This window comes from Pyxicephalus adspersus, chromosome 5, assembly GCF_032062135.1.
Source record: "Pyxicephalus adspersus chromosome 5, UCB_Pads_2.0, whole genome shotgun sequence".
Taxonomy (NCBI): Eukaryota; Metazoa; Chordata; class Amphibia; order Anura; family Pyxicephalidae; genus Pyxicephalus; species Pyxicephalus adspersus.
In genome coordinates, this window is record NC_092862.1 from 60,451,384 (window position 1) to 60,469,463 (window position 18,080).

General features: G+C 36.6%; 1 protein-coding gene across 3 annotated transcripts in view; it reads right to left on the reverse strand.

The window, feature by feature from the left end:
• Positions 1–18,080, reverse strand: part of JARID2 (jumonji and AT-rich interaction domain containing 2) — a 92,080-nt gene that overhangs the window by 9,495 nt on the left and 64,505 nt on the right. For 2 of the 3 annotated variants that reach the window (XM_072411668.1, XM_072411667.1), the window contains exons 7-14: positions 16,551–17,565; positions 12,369–12,865; positions 11,496–11,588; positions 8,767–8,885; positions 8,610–8,680; positions 7,685–7,799; positions 5,710–5,815; positions 3,552–3,734 (exon numbers count right to left, since the gene is read on the reverse strand). In XM_072411668.1, coding sequence (XP_072267769.1) covers positions 3,552–3,734; positions 5,710–5,815; positions 7,685–7,799; positions 8,610–8,680; positions 8,767–8,885; positions 11,496–11,588; positions 12,369–12,865; positions 16,551–17,565 — 2,199 coding nt within the window. Of the gene's footprint in view, positions 1–2,851; positions 2,880–3,551; positions 3,735–5,709; positions 5,816–7,684; positions 7,800–8,609; positions 8,681–8,766; positions 8,886–11,495; positions 11,589–12,368; positions 12,866–16,550; positions 17,566–18,080 lie in introns of all 3 variants that reach the window. The other variant, XM_072411666.1, reaches the window with a different exon arrangement.

Sequence of the window (18,080 nt, forward strand, 5' to 3'; positions counted from 1 at the left end):
CTAAGAAAATGAAGAGCAAGTAAGTCATAAAGTTACCATGAGAGAAGTAAAAGCAATTCTGGGCACAAGGCACAGAGGAACAGAGGAAGAGGCCCTGCCACCAACCTGAAAACTTTGTAGATAAAACCACAGAAATATGACGTATTTTACATACTTCCTTGCAGGGTTTATTCCTTTCTATATTATTTTTTCACTTGAATGTCCCTTTAAATTAAAATTTGGCTAATCTGTTACAGAAGGTAAACCTTCAGCTCACTCTGAGGTCCTGAGCACTGTGGAACAGGTTTTCATTTGAGGATATTTCTGTATTTGGATCAGGGTTGAGAGAAAGCTGATTAAAGCAGTCTCACATACTTCTCCACTGTAAAACACGCCCACAACATGATGTTTCTACCATTACTGTTGGAAGGTAATGAGCAGTGCCTGGTTTCCTCCAGACATAATGTTTAGAATTGAAGCCAAACAGTTCAATCTTAATGTCATCAGACCAGAGAATCTTGTTCCTCACAGTCTCAAAGTCCTTCAGTTACTTTATTGCAAATTCCAAGCGGGCTTTCATTTGTTTTGCATGAAGATTAGGATACCATGTAGCCACTCAGCTATTTTTATTATTACACAGTATTTATATAGCGCCATCATATTACACAGCGCTGTACAAAGTCCATAGTCGTGTCACTAACTGTCCCTCAAAGGAGCTCACAATCTAATGTCCCTACCATAGTCATATGTCATTAATGTAGTCTAAGGTCAATTTTTTAGGGGGAAGCCAATTTACCTCACTGCATGTTTTCGGGATGTGGGAGGAAACCGGAGTACCCGGAGGTAACCCACGCAGACACGGGGAGAATCTGCAAACTCCATGCAGATAATGTCCTGGCTGGGAATCGAACCTAGTGCTGCAAAGGCCGGAGTGCTAACCCCTGAGCCACCGTGCTGCCCGCTATAAAGATCAGTGGAAAGCTGCATTTATGGTTGTCCTCCTAGAACTCAGTCTCATCTGCACACAGGATTTCTGAAGCACAGTCATAGTGACCATTGGGTTCTTGGTCACCTCTCTAACAAAGGCCCTTCTCTCTCCATTGCTCAGTTTGGCTGGCCTGGTTGTGCCAAACTTCTTCCATTTGAGAATAACACTGGGGAAAGCATTGTTTATTGCGCTAGATCTTACACTTGTTTTTTACTAATTTTTGGGTGGTGAATCCAGAAATGACCCCAGTTTTTACGCTTATAGCTTTTCCTAGAGTGTTCAGGGTTAGGACAATCCTGCCGGATGCTCCATCAATAGTCAGCCATCATATGTACATCCCATATACCCCGATAACCTCCCCTTCCATGACCTTCAAACCTGTCGCATCACTGACTGCACCATGGTTTTCAGAGAAGTTAGAAAGATGGCTATGCAGAAAATGCACCTTGATGCTCATATTGCAACCAAGCATTTTGTAGCTCTCCAAGAGTTTCTGGACAATTTCTGTGTAATTATTTGCTCGTGTGTTTCCAAAAAAGTCCTTGACAATGGCTTTCAACGATAACCAAGCATCCTTTTATACTTCCGACATTGTCCTGATGAAATGTTCATCTTTGATGAGCTGCTGAATCTGTGGACCATCAAACACACCGGCCTTTATTTTTTTCAAATGACAGGCTAGGAAATGCCAAAATGAGGTACTAGAAACAGTCTCCTTCAGTTGGCAAAGCTTTAACGAACTGCTTCATCAGACCCAGTTTCATGTGCTGAGGCGCGAATATTATATTCTTTTTATCAACAAGTAGCTCATGTAGAATGTTAGAAACACTAGGTTTTAGGGCAGATCTTGGAGGCCAAATTCCTTTCCATCCAATGCCTCCCACGAGCTCAGCTGTCCCACATGCACAGATAACAGGGATACTTGGTTTATCCACATTGCTCACCAAGAAGGAAGCATACCATTTTAAGGTCAACAAAGATGACCCAATTGTGTTGGTGATATTGCAACAACTCAATGACTCTCTTTATGTCTGCATATTCTTCACAAAGAGAAACTGAATGGCCAATGGGGACTGTCCCAAACATATTGCCATTGTGAAAGAGGACACACTTTAAGCTCTGCTTTGAGCTATCGATGAATAGTTGCCATTCAGTTGAAGTATAGATTGGAATTTCCAATTCCTTTATTAAACCAGGTATGTTATGGCAATACACAAAGCCACTGTCAATTCTAAAGTACAGCAGAAATATAATTTCTCTGGTTCGAAAGTACGATACCTTCGTTCCTTTTTCAATTAAGTTTTTCCCAGCAGTCTTGATGCTAGGAGTTCTGAGGCCTTCTTTGATAGTCCTAAATCACGTGCCAAATCACTCAACTCAAGTTGATCAAATCCCTTACGAACAAAGTCCTCTTCTATTTCAAACTCTTCATCATTGTTGTCACCTAGTTCATCACCATATTCATGTTCTTCAAGAGAGGGTAGTGTAACGAAAACCGGCACTAGGATTTCATCTGAACGAGCCACTGGACGTATAGCCGATGGTAGACTAGGATACTCTATGTCACATTTATTTTTCTTGTTATAACCTGAAGTTTTCACTATACAAAAGTAACAGTCACTGAAATGATCTCCTGGCTCTCACCAAACCATAAGTATACCAAATGGCATCTTATCACGTGTTCCCTTTGTCCACATGTGTAAACCCTGGACACACTGTTTGCACACCTTATGAGGGGCCTAAGACTTATCTTGATCACCAAGTTTACCTTTGAAATATGCCAAATAGGCTTGCTCTACAAATGTGTGGATGTTCACCCTTTGACTGGGAATGGGAAACTGCCACAGATATAAAAAAATGAATCAGGGTTATTTAGGCACTTACGACGAGAAACAGCAGAGTCAGACATGATCTGAAAGAAAGGAAATACGTGTGTGTAAGTAGAAAAATACATTTTGCTTATTCACTACGTAGAGCAGCACACAACCTCTGACCACACTGTCTTGCGTGTAAATAAATTGCCTATACAAATCCACGCTACAGTAATCGCAATAATATAGGCGGTGGAGAAAAAAACTTGACGTGATAGAAGAAAACTAACTGCATTTTCAGAATCAGTAAACCTATTTTAGTGTAAATAAGCTTAAAATTTGAAGTCAACAAAAAATGTATTCAAAATTGTTCCCCGTGTATTAGAGGCCACTGCGCTTTTGAGAACCTTCGGTGCAGCAGAAACAATCCTGTTTCTGAGCTCTGCAAGCATTTGCTTTGACCTCATGGCTTGGTTTTTGCTCTGATATGCATTGTCAGCTATAAGGCTTTCTATAGAGGAGTGTGCCTTCCTAAATCATGTCCAATCAATTTTATTTATTTACAATCAAGGTGAAGAAACATTGAATGTTTAGGTGTTTAAATTAGGCTGCAGCTCTGGAATGGAATGAATATAGGAAATAGGGCCACTTGATAGATTAGAAAAATGGGAGCTTTTCTTCATGTTCACCTTAATCAATTTTTTGCTTTACCAATGTATAATTGGAAAATTTGTGCAGAGTTGTAACAGTCAGCATAAAATGTATATATATACCTTAGCAGTTTTGAAACCCATGCTTGTCCACTGGGTGGTAGCAAAGTGCACAGTTTCAGAAACACTGTAGCCACAGCACACTTTTGACACAAAGGATCCTGGGAAGCAGACAACAAACTGGCCACTCTGCTGTACAGTACGGTGTACTTTGATCCCCTCTTTGCAAAGCACCTCTGGGGAGATCTGCAAAAAGAATAAACACTATAAAATGAACCTTGTTATTCACAATATTCAAGCAGCAGGCGGTTGTGGAAGTGTAAGAAAAGAATACAGCTAACCCTCCCTCTCTTGACAGGCAGCCAGGACGGATATTTTGTTTAGACTATAGCCACAATGTTGGAGAAAAAAGCAGAACCCAAACATACAATGACCTATACAATGACCAGACCATCCTTCAGCGGGAGCAAGAGAAGAATGGCACAGAGAGATTTCTAGTCTAGCTGTGTATATTGAACATGCTAACACATATCGAGTAATACGTTCACAATTATTAAAAAAGTAGTTTAAAAACTTGATATTAGTAAATCAGCTCAGTTATGAATAAACAATTCCTTTGTTATCCCAAATACAGATGCATCAAATTTTTCCAATGATAAAAGAACTATAGACAAGTTCAAATATCAATATAATGCACAAAGATATATTTAAAGTTTTTTAATCGTTCTTTTCAATCAGGTTCTTCAAAAAAAAAAAAAAAAAAAAAAAAAAAACGTTGCCCCCCCCCCCATGCTTGCCTGAATCCTGAACTTCCCTATCCACTGTCACCTAAGGTAATCAGCTAAAATAAACACTGCTATTTCTTCGTCCTACCTCCAATAAAGATGAGGTGAAAGTAGTGGAGGTATTGCAGGGATTATTATAAGTTGATTATGTAAATAACAGCAGGGGAACAAAAGATGAGGGAAAGTTATATTTTAGTTTAGCTTCAGCTTTAGTTTTTTGGGTTTTTTTTTTCAATGTAATTTTGTTAAAAGCATAGATGATAACCATGGCATATGCACCAACAACCTTCAATAGATCAACCTTAAATCAAAGTAAGAAGAAATGAAGAGATTCTGCTATCACTGGTGTAAATGACACGTTAAATGTAAATGCTAAATGCAGTGAAGGTCTGGAGCCACCAAGTTCTGTTCATTACATATGCAGATTCAATAATCCTGCTTGACTAAGTGATCCTTTTCTGTCCTAAAGTATATCTAAAATCAATATATTATTAAGATAAAAATTCCTGCCACAAAGCAATTAAGCTAAAATTCAGGGGAAGACTGTTATGCTCACAATCTATTATCACTATATATTGCAATATTATTGTTAGACATCTACATATACTATATTAATACAACAACTAATATGACTACTCTCCACTTTGGAGGGAAAATTGTGAATAGCTGCAAAGGTGGCAACCCAAATATATTGTCTGATCTCAACATGTAAATGCAAAGGCATCATTATTTAAAAAAGAAAAAAGTGTTAATCGGGCTAAACCTTGCAATCGCTGCAGCTTAGCACCACTTTCATAAAAAATGGCATTATGTATAAAAAACTGAATTCATCCTATTATAAATGGGCCCTATATGTTCTTGGCAGTGTATAGTTGTCATTGAACAAAGCTTAAGAACACTTTTATAGTCTCTCACTCTCTTACTTTAAAATCATTTAATTTTGGTAAGTGACGACTGTGGAAAAGTGACTGAGGATGTGCTCTTATTCAGCCTGAGGGATATTGATGATTGATGACATTGACCTAACACCCTTTTTTGAGACAGACCTTGAAATTCTGAGCCAAGGCGCAGTCAATTAACAGGAGCTTAGGGACAAAACATTTTCTTTATTTTATTATCACAGGTCCTGTATTTTTTTACATGTAAAACATATATTTATGTATTTGTAAAGTTACTAAATTGTCTTGTTGAAAAGATAAAAAGGGTAGGGATTTTCTGTCTAAGAATTATTTTATTATTTGTGTTTTGTGATCAAAAAACGTTTATATTTACTAAAAGGTCCACAGATATCCAGATAACACAATATATATATAAAGTTATAAATGAAAAACAACACTGATTTAAAGGAGGTAAATGTTTGTAAAATTGTGCAAAACAAACCATATTGGCAAGCAGCATATCCCATTATTATTCAATACAACCGATTACATGCTTACCATGACATTACTTTCAAGCATTTGCAGACCAGGAGTACCATTGGCTTGAAGTAGAGTGTGTACCACTTTGTCAAGTTTGCTTTCTTCCTCAGCAGGAATGCAATACCTGTAACACAACAAATACAGTTCAGGATCAAAGGAATTCATATAAAATAGGATGAGATGTGACAAGTAACCACTTATCACCTGACATTAGACCCACAAAACACTTTTGTAAAACACAAAACCATGTCCAACAGACTAGCTGACATTCCATGTAATACTGCAGAAACAAAGCCATCTTAACAGAGGTTATAGTTAACAATTATTATAAAGGTTTGAAATTCTCACACTACAGTAATGCATCAGTGTTCTTAGAGTAGTCACAAAACTAGACACAATATAAGAATTAATCCACCACCAACAGATTATTTTGTACATGTGATTCCCAGACACATAGCCAAATTGTTTCTAGTTTTCATCAGAGTAATTATAGTAAGAACTTTGCCATCTGTGTCCCACTGGGGAAATTTATCTTCATGAACACACAACAGAAGATAAAAAGGAATTGTCCAGCTGAGGTAAACCCATTTACATACACTTGTCCATGTTGTATTTAAAAATTAAAAAAACATGGCTTCAGCTGTAGTTTTAATTTAGCAGTATTAAATAAAAAAAAAAACAGGTAAAAATACATAGGCATTTAGAAGATGTTTCTGTGGACCAAAAGTCTGGCTAAAGTGTTCCCCGGTTTAAAGGAATTTTGCAGTATAAGGGATATTACTTTTTGTTGTTTTCTCAGACAAAATCTCCCTCCCAACAAAGGAAGCAGTGGAAAATTTAGAAAAGCAAGCAGGTGCAAAATTATATCTAATGTCAATGGGTTTTAGGAAAATATTTTATGGACATTATGAGGCACCAGGGATCACTCACTTTCTAAACAGTATGTTGTTATTTCTGAATATAAGTACAGTAAAAAGTCTATACTAGTGATGTGTATGAATAATGGTGGCAATAAGGCAGTAAATCTGCATAAAGCACAGCTTCTTATTCTGTCAAAGTCAACATTAGAAACCTAGACCAATTTTCCAATGCATCCAAAAGTAAGAAACAAGGAAGGTTTGTGTGAGCCCCAGGAAGTGGCAAGCTTACTGTATTCCAAAAGACCCGAAAAACATAAGCAGGAAAAGGCTTGGAGTTCTGCAAAGATTTTGCTGATTGTCAATTGCGGTTTGTAGGATTACCTATAAAAGATCACCACAGCAAACCAGCCAGGTTAGCTTTCATATTGGTAATATGATCTTTACTGAAGAGAAGGGATCAGCAAATAAAAACTCATATTCACTCCTTAAATAGAGTTCAGGTGATTTTTGGTATTTATTCATTTTAACTGTTAACAGATTTATGTTATTTCAGTTTATGTGAACTGAAAATAAGTCTGTGTGAATAAATTATTAAAAAAAAGTTGTTCTTTTGTTTCTTTTTCAGACAATTAACAGTTAGGATTATCTGTTCTATTCTTTCTGCTACAACAAACCAGTCAAGGAGTTGCAATCAATATATTTCTATAAGAGAAAAAGTGAAATTCTAATCTGTCCAAGCAAACATCAATATAACCAAATAAACATACAAGTCTATAATTTCTTGGGTATTATTGCAATGTGTGCATTTCCAGGGAGCTTTTAAAGAGCAGTATTACCCATTATGATGAACTGAGTATGCCCCTATAGGAAAGTATTGCATTTTGCCAAAGAAAATTAAACAGTGTAAATAAACACAAGATCATTTTGAAAACAAAAACATATCCAATCCCATGTAGAGTTTAGCCTGGCCGAAAAACGATGTTAAGTATATATTTAAGGCTTACCATACTTTATCATGCATTCTTTTTAGTTTACACTTTAAGATAATATAGTAAGCTATGAAAAGAAATAGACACACATAACAAAGTACAATCATACACCGAATTCTCTAAGGCAGCAACCAAAGGTCTTACCAAATGCAATCAGCACCAGTGTGTAAGTAGTCAATGTATGGAAGGTGATTTTGGTCTCGAGACCAGCATGAGGTAGAAAAGACCATGCCAATATTAAGCCAAGGAATTGTTACTCCTGAAACAGAAAGATAAACAGAAATTAGAACTGAAATAGACAGAGGTGTCAATGTAAATATTTTCTCACTTTGTTACAAAACTCAAAATCAATGCAAAAGTTGAATAAACAGTAACATGCACAACATTTTATCTGACTCAAAAATGTTCTCCTTATTCAATACATTGAGTTTTGAATACTTAAACTGAGTGAAGACCTGACACTTATGTTGCCAAAGAAGTGAAATCTGTATGTGTTTCAGGAGGGCAGTATTTTATCCAGCACAGATAGCGAGTTAGTCAACAGTAATGAAACCTTAACATGCCTGCGGCGAACATAAATTTTTACTCAGGCAAAAAAGTTAGGAAAAGTCCCTCTTACCCACTGAAAAATGGACCACTTGTTCTTTTTCTAATGTCACTTTTTTAGGTTTATGTGAAAGGGTTTTAATATTTGTACATAAAAAATATGCTTTAAATACACTGTAAACATTGTTGTTAAATGGACCTATACCTCCTATGTTAAACTATTATTACTCAGTATAAAGGACATTTATGCAGTATCACTTACAAGACAAGGAGTAACAAACTATATTATAAGTACACTGCTGGACTCAGGAAGAGAAACATACCAGAGAGAACAATAAGCCAAAGTACATGAACAACCAACTTGTTTTATACAAAAGGATTACCGCTCTAACATTCCCCTTTTTTAACAGGATTGTCTTTGCGGTGCTATGCTAAATCATTCACCAACTTTTTTTTTTTACTAACAAAAAGCTTAATATCCTTACAATAAATATAATTTAAAGTAGAAGCGCAAATTACTCACCAGGCACAGCACCAAGGTGTCGCAGGATGGATCCTGAATTATTGGGGAGTACTGTGAGATTCCATCCATGCCTACAAAACACATGAAAAGGCCACTAGAATATAAATACGGTTGATTTTTCAGGATATTGTGAGTGAGAATGTGACAACTATCTCACCTTGAAAAGGGTTCTGCTTTTCCCACAGGAAATCCACTTCCATGAGTATTTGTATCGACCTTACCGCAATGCACAGCCACATGGCAAGACTTCTGTTCAACAATCCGCCAATATTCTTGCTGTAATAAGGATTATAGTTATTATTCATTATAATTTTTCCTGCTTTATACAATTGTAATCTTTTTAGTGCTTATTGTGGTGCCTGTATTACACTATATAAGGAAGCAAGAGGCCAATGCTTAACATGGGCAAATTTTTTAAAGAACAAGGCTGGTTAATTGTCTGGCAAAAGTATGTTTATTTATTATTTCAGAAGGATCCACACATATGATATGATTATCCCTAATCTTTCATGGTGGAATGTAGAACTAGTAGAGTGACTCGCTTGGACATTGATGAGAAAGATGAAACAAAAACAGGTGTGCCTGTAGGTGCACATACAAAATGTATTCTGTATGAGGGGCGTGAAATAAAACCATGTAATAACCTAATGCTAACTACAATTAAGTGGGAAAAGGTTTGTGTTATGGATTTATTCAGAAATTACAAGGCTGAGGGCTTACAAAAAGAGGTACTTAGGCTTACAATAACACAAGCCACAGCTTCTCAGAGTATCCTTGATACATGGGAACACATAAGGATTAATATACTTAGGGAAAAGAGACCTTTTAAACTAATTACTGTGGAACAAATTCATACTGTGCAATTTGCAAAGTACATTTTAACTTTGCTTTTTAAATAAGGGGAAGGTATGTTGTTCACTGTAAGTAATTCTGTTCAGGAGAATTTATAAAAATGGATTTTTGCTTGTGCATATTTGGATGATTAAAGTGAACACAGCTCCCTCACTTTATGCAATAATCTACAAGAATATTAACTTTGCTAAGTGAACATTTTCTATTTATTAGGTAGATTGTTCCCATCGAGTGTTATGTGCTTAAAAGAATGATTTAAGGGTCCAAGTTAATTTACTAGATCTAAATGACTCAAAAAAACTATAATCCTTTTTAAAATAGCTAAGGTTCCAGATTGAGTTCTGCCAAATCATAATTTTCCCTTTAGGGATTTGCAATGTGATGCAGCAGAAGGTTAAAAGTCATATGAAAACACTGTCTGACTGCTGCAAGCTGTAGGTCCATCTAAATATATATTCAGTTGTAGATTACAGCAGTCATTTTTCTATATATATATATATATATATATATATATATATATATATATAGGCATATATAAAAACCTTCAGTCTATCACTAAATCATTAGAACACAACAGAAACCCCATAAAAAATGCAGTTTACTCTATATTCTGTCCTAAAATGACCTATGCAATGATAGATGAACTGCTGAGATTCCTTTATATTTCACAATCCTGTTTCAATGCAGTAGATTTATTTTGTTCCAGCAAGTTTGGACAGCCCAACAAGAACATACATAACATGTACACTAAAGATTATTACAAACAGCTGGCCATGATTTTGGCTCATGGTGTAATTCAGGTCAGCAAAAATGGTTCATGACTGGGGAATTGTACATGTACTATGGTAGAGTTGTTGAAAACAATGGTACTATATATAGCACACTTGTATGGCAGCTGTAATTTATTCAAATTTACTGGCTTATGACATATTTATCATCTTTTTAATATTCTGTTTTTACAATTTTTCAGTCCTGCAAATAACACACACACACACACACGATTTAAACTTGGAACCCTAGTACCACAGTGTGAAAAGTGAGAGGATGGTCCTGGTTTTGGCCACTCATGTTCAGAGACATACATGCTCTGCTTGCCGAAAGGCAAATACATGTTTAACTAAGGAGCAAAAGATATGTGCAATCATAAAGAGGAAGCACTGACTTTTTTGCAGGACATATTTTCAAGAAACAAAACCATGAATGAACAAACTATTTACACCAAATCAATCAAATTGGTCCCATCCTTGGGAGTAGCTAATGATTCTGTGATGAGACCAACCAAAAAAGAAGAAAAAGTACACATTTGAGATGCTTCAGTACTTAAAGTAAAGTTGTAGTATAGTTGTTTTGTGTATACAGTATATACAGTAAAAATAAATAGGATGTGTTTTGTATTTGTTTTATTGGGTTAATTTCAGTTCTACTGAAAAACTGCAAGGTAAATTCATAAACATACAAGGGCTGTTTGACAAGTAATGAGCCTCAACCATATAGACAAAAGCTAGGAACATTTCTTTATATACATTTTCAGTTTTTTCTCTATGAAGCAAAATGCACCTTTCAGATCTTTATTTTAAGGCCTTTATACCCTTTTTATAGAACTCAACATCTTGGCCCTCAAGGAAGTCCTCAACAGCCTTGATGACATCATCATCAGAGTAAAATTTCTTCCCCTTGAAGTAATTCTTTAAAATTCCAAATAGATAATAGTCCGATGGGGCCATATCTGGCCAATACGGTGGGTGTTCTAACAAATCAAAGCCACATTAATGAATTGTGGCCATTGCTACAGCTGACTTGTGTGCTGGTGCATTGTCCTGATGAAACAAAACGCCTTTTGTCAACCTTGCTTTAAAAAATATATATATTAGATTCACTTATACTTTTTGGTGAAATTTCATCTAAGGCTTTATATTTTATTATTTACAGCCCTTGTAGTTTTTATAACACTTTAGTTGCACAGTCAGAAAGGAATGCTGTTCCAAGTAGTTGTGATGGAGACTATTCAGTAATCTGGCTGCAACATTAACTCACCTCAACCTCTGCTACAGTTGGCTCTTTATTGAAACACATGTTCATGACGTTCCTTGCTGTCCGGAAGAAAGTGGTGAGAGACATGGACCTTCCCTGGAGACAACACAGAATGTGAACACCCAAATGTATTAAACTTGTTTCTACAATTCCATGGAAACCATTTTTAAAGTACATTATAAACCACTGTGATCCACAAAGATTTTATTTCACATTTCACACTTTTATTCAAACATTTGTTTGGTAAATTACCATGAGAGGGAGCATGGAACCATAGAAAGTAAATTATATACAGTTTCAATTTTAGCTTTAGTGTGATTTAAGAAAAAAGCTACTGACTTTATGTTAGGAGTATATATTTACAATATAACATATTGTGGTTACAAAATGGCTAATATCTATGTATTTACCAGCAAAGCCATTTCATAACTAAAACTTAGTAATGGTATAAACTGGACAAGTAGACAAACCAGTGTATGGGTTTCTAGTTCACAGATCTGTCAAGATAAATTGCCCATCACCACAACTTCTTGCTATTACGGAGTTTGGCCTGCTTTAGTTACCTAGGTAAACTGCCAGCATGTTCAGCATGTCACTTTCTACTGATCAGTCTATGAATAGGCACCATTTGCTGGGCATACTAAAGCCAATTGACGTGCGTTATGCTAATATCATATGTTACACATATGTTAAAAAGTACATATAGTATAAAATATTGTCTCTGTTGATGATGAACATGATATGCTTCTAAATATATCAATGCATATTGAACTTTTATTGATGCCATTTTTTGGGGAAAAACAAATTTGAAAAATAATTCTAGGCATTTGTGCACTCAAGTAATTGACACGCGCTCGAGAACACTACCTGACCTACCTTGTAGATGCACTTGTGAAGGTCACCAAATAAACTTTTATCTTCAGGTTCCTCCTCTGTGTATTCTTTTTCCAGAGTGAAAAGCCTTCTTCTGCCATTTTTTGGAGGAACATCCATCTCTTTCAGCTTACCACGTAGGCCATTGCGGTGTACAACTCCATTAATTAATCCATTTTTGGGCTCATATCTAGGGAGCAAATGTAATCTATAAGCATTTTCTGCCTGCCCCTCCAGTGGACCTTTCTTCTTTTCCAGGTTTTCTTTCTCCTGCAAAACTTCTTTCTCCAGTTTCTTGTGCTCCTCAGGGGAAAGGGAGTCATATGAGAGCAGGTACTGACAGTAAGCCTCTTGCAGTTTTGCCAGTCGATCCTGTGCAGTTTTGGGGATGCGAAGCATGTCTGCCAGTTTGTTCCATTTCTTGAGGTCTGTCACTTGCTGCATGCCACCCATGTCATTGATAAGTTGGAAAAACTGAGCCAGATCTAGCTCACAGCCCCCTGTGTGGAGGTTATGGGAAAAAAATAAAATTAGAAACTTGCAATGGTATTATTTTCAACAGCAATATAGCTTTGGATGTCTTACACATTACAAGAGTATACAACTTATGTGGGGACAACCTTTGCATAATTTGACTCCGTTCCAAAAAAAGCTTTAGCTGTAGGGGTGCATACCTTTTTATTAGTTTCTGTCCTGGTGACAGGGTATCACAAAGATAGGCATAAAGGTTATAGCAGACTATATGTATACAGAGACACAAACAAAATCACGCTTTAGGTGAGATTTTTATTGCCCTCTTAGTCCAGTGACACCCTCACCTCCTATTACTTCTCTTGCTATCACCAGGACAGGAAGTGGAAGGAAAGCTCCCCGAAAAAGCCACAAATAACAATAAAAACTTAAAAGTTTTTTTGGTAAACTATTATTCTTTATCCAAGTCCCTAAGGGACTTAGATAAAGAATAAAAATATATATATATATACATACCACCACAAAAAAATAAGTAACGAAAAGCAAAAACTTTACATCTCTCTCTTCACATAGAAGGATGGGGAGTTCCAGCTTCACCTAATATATGGGTGCATCCAATGCAGACCACGGCATCTTGAATGCGGTTTTTTAAACCTACCATTGAAGAATATGTTTTGTAGTATGGGCTGCTAAAAACAATCTGTTCTAAAGAGCATGCGTGCTAAATATGTATTACTAAAAACTGTTGCACATTTTAAGTGCAAGTTTGTACTTTATTGCAGGTGACCAGGAAAATGGTTAAGGAACAAAAAGAATTCTCACAAAGACAAAGCTATGCTCAGAAATACCCAGAGATATGGAAAAAATATCTTCTAAAGAGCCCTAATACTCACAATCTAACATATGGTGTACACAAGAAAGCAACAGGACGAAAAAGGATTGGCTTACTTTTGTTTCCCAGGGCTTCTGGCTTAAAATCATTGTGACTTACTACTTACCTAAAGGTCTTGACCAACATTAGGATTGACTTTGATTGTTGCCCATTACCACTTGCAGATATCAGTACATTGCTGGACACCAGACATTCTCAGAAGTACGTGCTGGTATCTCCAAACCATTAAGTGGCAGAGATCAAGAAGCGCTGTTCAGGACACAATCTGAAAATCACTGTATGGATGTGTGCTTCACTTTCATTTGGCCTCAGATCAGCAAGGTTATAATACATAACCTCCAGTCTGTTTCAGTGTCAGCATGGTGGTGATGTATTATATGTATAATAATTAGACAAAGAAGTTAAAAAATGATAAGTGGAATTCTGGAAGCAGGGGCACATTGGGGCTTCTCTGGCCCGGTCTTCTCTCGTGACAAAGCGATGTGAAAGATTCTTGAATGCCTAGTAGGCTCATCACCACAAAGAAACAGAGAGAAATCAGTTTTTAAAAATAGGCTTTAAAACATTTGTGGTTTCTTAGGGAACTCCACATATGTACTTAGAGTTGTCACAAGTGAGGAGACACCCGCAGGATCACATCCCAGGGCAAAATATTTTGAAAAGGGGCCTGACCCTCTACTTGGAATATATGATTCCATGGTAATAGTTAAATCTAAAATTTAATAAAAATCCTGCCTCTTCCAACCCACCAACCCATATCTTCTCTATCCTATCGCACTTTATGTGTGCTGAGTTCAAGGTCTACATCACTTAAACCCAACAAAACCTTGTGACAACCCGTAATATATAAATATATATCTGTAAGATATATGCATGGTAGTGTCAGCAGACAGGAGGACAATCTGGCTTTAACCAAGTTCTTTTTTTGCACATACTTGCACATAAAAAGGTTAAAATGTACATAATTCTAAAAGAACATTTGTAAATTGCTTCCAGGTCAATAACTGCAAAACAGTTTTCTTCCTTCATTATTACGGATGCATTAATTTAGCTTAAGTCAAGAATTCTTTAAGGTTTTTTGACAACCTATGGCACAATAAAAATAGGTTGGGACTGCATATGGGCATTTGGAAAAATCATTCTACTATTGTAAAAACAAAAGTTAACATTCCCACACTTCATGTCTGAGCTGACCGACTTGTGCATTCATTGAAGGAGATATGATTCAATACCTGAACCACCTTAGTACCTTGTTAAGCACTTTGGTATATTTCTCTGCTGTCAAAATTAATTAAACCATTATAAGACAAATGACTTTAACGTGTGTCTTGGACTAACAGCAGAGTATTTTCCAGACTCCGTTAAAGATTAACAGACTGATAGACCGGGATAAAAAAATGTAGGTCATTATTACGGCCCCAAGATTGACTGTGTATTGAATCATGTCTCAAAGATGGTATAACATCATAAAACTTGATATCACTGGGGTTTGAAAAGCAGAAACATTTCAATGTTTTACGTAAAACATTTAAAATAAGCTTTAGACTACTAATTTGAGACACGAAAATAAAGTGAAAGATTAAGGGGGGCTATGTACTATTACTGATTAGTAAAAGGCCAATGGATATTTCTGTAACTAAAAGAACCTCCAATTCCCTAACACTAACTAAAAATGCACAGGGCCTGACTATGGGCATTAAAGTATCTACAGTAATACAGTATTTATAAGGTTTAACAAGCAGTAAAAGAGCTTTAAATATACATCTGACCTATCCAGCTGCTTGTAATATGAACTAATTTATTCTCAAAGATTGGAAAAAAGACTGAAAAGTCAGGTCAAAACAGTTCTCATACAATGCCAGGAAACTCTATCTGCCTAAAGATTATGAACTATTAGTACATTGCCCCCCTTGTAAAATGAGTATTGTGCTCATGGCATAAGAGCCCTACAGAAAGTACCTGTGTCCTTAAGATAAACTGAAGGACACATTCACACAAAGCACCCTTGCACACAGAAAGTGGGGATGAAGGACAACAAGAACTTGCTGGAAATGTAGTTCCTTTGAGCCAGACTATTGTTCTTAAATTATTAAGTATTTTATTAGACAAACGTGTAAGGCATGTCAAATCATCCTGTGTATGTTTGTACACTTTTTCATGTAACCAAACCTTTGGTGTGTGGTAAGACAAACATGGCGACAGCTTTTTTTTTTTAAAGCAAGCATGCTTGGGCTTTTGACATTGTGGTAATTGGACTATAAAGGGCTGTGGTTTAAAAAAGCAAACAAAGAACACAATGCAAAAATAAGTGGCTAAACACAAGCTTGAACAAAAAGAAAAGGATCAAGAAGCAAAAGATACTGCAAACCAATATGAATAAAAATAATTAGATGCAGATGTAGTAAAGTGGAAAATGAATACATTGACCAGTTTGACATAAACAAGCAATGAAAATACAGATCACAAAAAGGCTTGGTACATTTCTAAATTGACATTCCTTCTCAACCCAGAATTTTTATTACCTTTTATTTTATTTTTTTGCTTGATTGGTAAAGAGATTATTTAGAATTTTAATGATCTTAAAAGATATAATTTTTTACAAACATTATTTTGTCTTTTTTGGATCACTACAGAGGAACTACAAAGACAACAGAGGGAAGAGATATTTGGGAAGGAAAATCGCTATTAGTACTTATAAGTTCTTCAATGTTATGAAAACAGTTTGGAATAAACACAACATGATATGCAGAAATGTGTATTCCACTATACTCATCCTATTGAAACACAGCTTTGTTAAGCTGGTATAATAGTAATATTATTACCTATGAGTGGAAGCTCATCCATGGTGATGCCCTGAGATTTGAGGTGCTTCTTGATGCAAGCCAGCCGCTGCACATTCGGACCCCATCGTCTACCTAGCTTGTGGATGTGTTGAATCTGGGTTACAAAGCGCATTTCATCGTTCAGTTTGCATTCGGGTCTCCAGTCTGGTGGGGGGATCACTGTGCACATCCCAAACTTCTCCACTTGGGCTCGGATGGATTCAATGTAGATCAGAGGATCATGGAACTCCTTGGCAGAGGGTCGGAGGACAGGGATCTCACACATGGCTACACACTTGGGCCTCTCAGCGTGTCTTTCTGGCTTAGAGTCCAGTGTTTTGTGCAAGGAATCTGTGTGCGAGGTAGAACGATTTTCACAGCCAGCATCTTCTGTCTTACTGCGGGTTTGTGTAACTGATGTGCTGTTGGCTGCTGAGACCCGCTTTGGCCGGTTTCTCTCCAGCATCTTCTCTGGCACTTCTTTCTTTATATGTCCATTAAGCACCACTTTCTCCACCGCAAGCCTCTTGCTTCTAACTTCAGGCAAGCTGGCAGATACTTTCATTTTTTTTACTAAAGGCTGTGCCTTGTTGGGGTGGTTTGCTTCTTCCAGACGCCTTTTTGAATTACGCAGTCCTTCCCTTAACTGCCTTCCCTCCTCCCTAGTGCACATCTTTTTGTTCAACTTGCCATTTATCTTGACACAGTTAATACCAGTGGCACAGTTGGGCTTGGATGTGGAAAGAGATAGCACCTGTTTACGAGTTTTTGCATTGCTGCTTTCTGTGGTCCCTGAGATTGTTTGGTGAACAGATGAACTGGTTTTGCTGTGATTCAGTTTGGTTGCCTTTTCCAGTTCTTTCTTGGCTTTGGTGTATGTGACAGTTCCCTTGGTCACCGTTGCAGTATACTTCACAGTTTTGGACGGTGAAGGTCTCGCGTCTCTTGTCTTTTTGGCACCGACTGCATTAGAACCCGATGATGATAATCGAGTAATTCCATTTAACTTGGAAACCTTAAAAAGTTAAAAAAAAAAAAAAAAGAGTTTAAAAAAAAAAAGAGAAAATAACATGTAAAAACTGAACAAAACATGGTAACCTAGACAAAGATATTGTGGAAACACAACACTGACAGTAATCTTTACTCTGATGTAAATAACATTGCAAATTACATTTTGAGGTCATAAAATCTCTCCACTTTACCCTCATTATAGTTTACCAATAAATAAAAACAACAGCATAGGAGGTGATAGTCTAAAACTGATCAGTGACAGTGACACCTAAACTGAATATACACACCCATCCCAGTCCCTTTGGTGTTACCTTCTCTGTACATTATTGGTGGATTATATTTGAACGATCGCATCGTTTCAGCATGTAGAGGATTGTGCACAATACGATTGTTCAAAATAATCATTGAAAAGTCGTTAATCGTTTGTTTACTAACGACACTTTTTGCATGTGTGTACGTAGCCTTAATGAAGTTAGAAGGAAAAGTAAAGTACAAGAAAGGATGTCTGCACGTGCAACT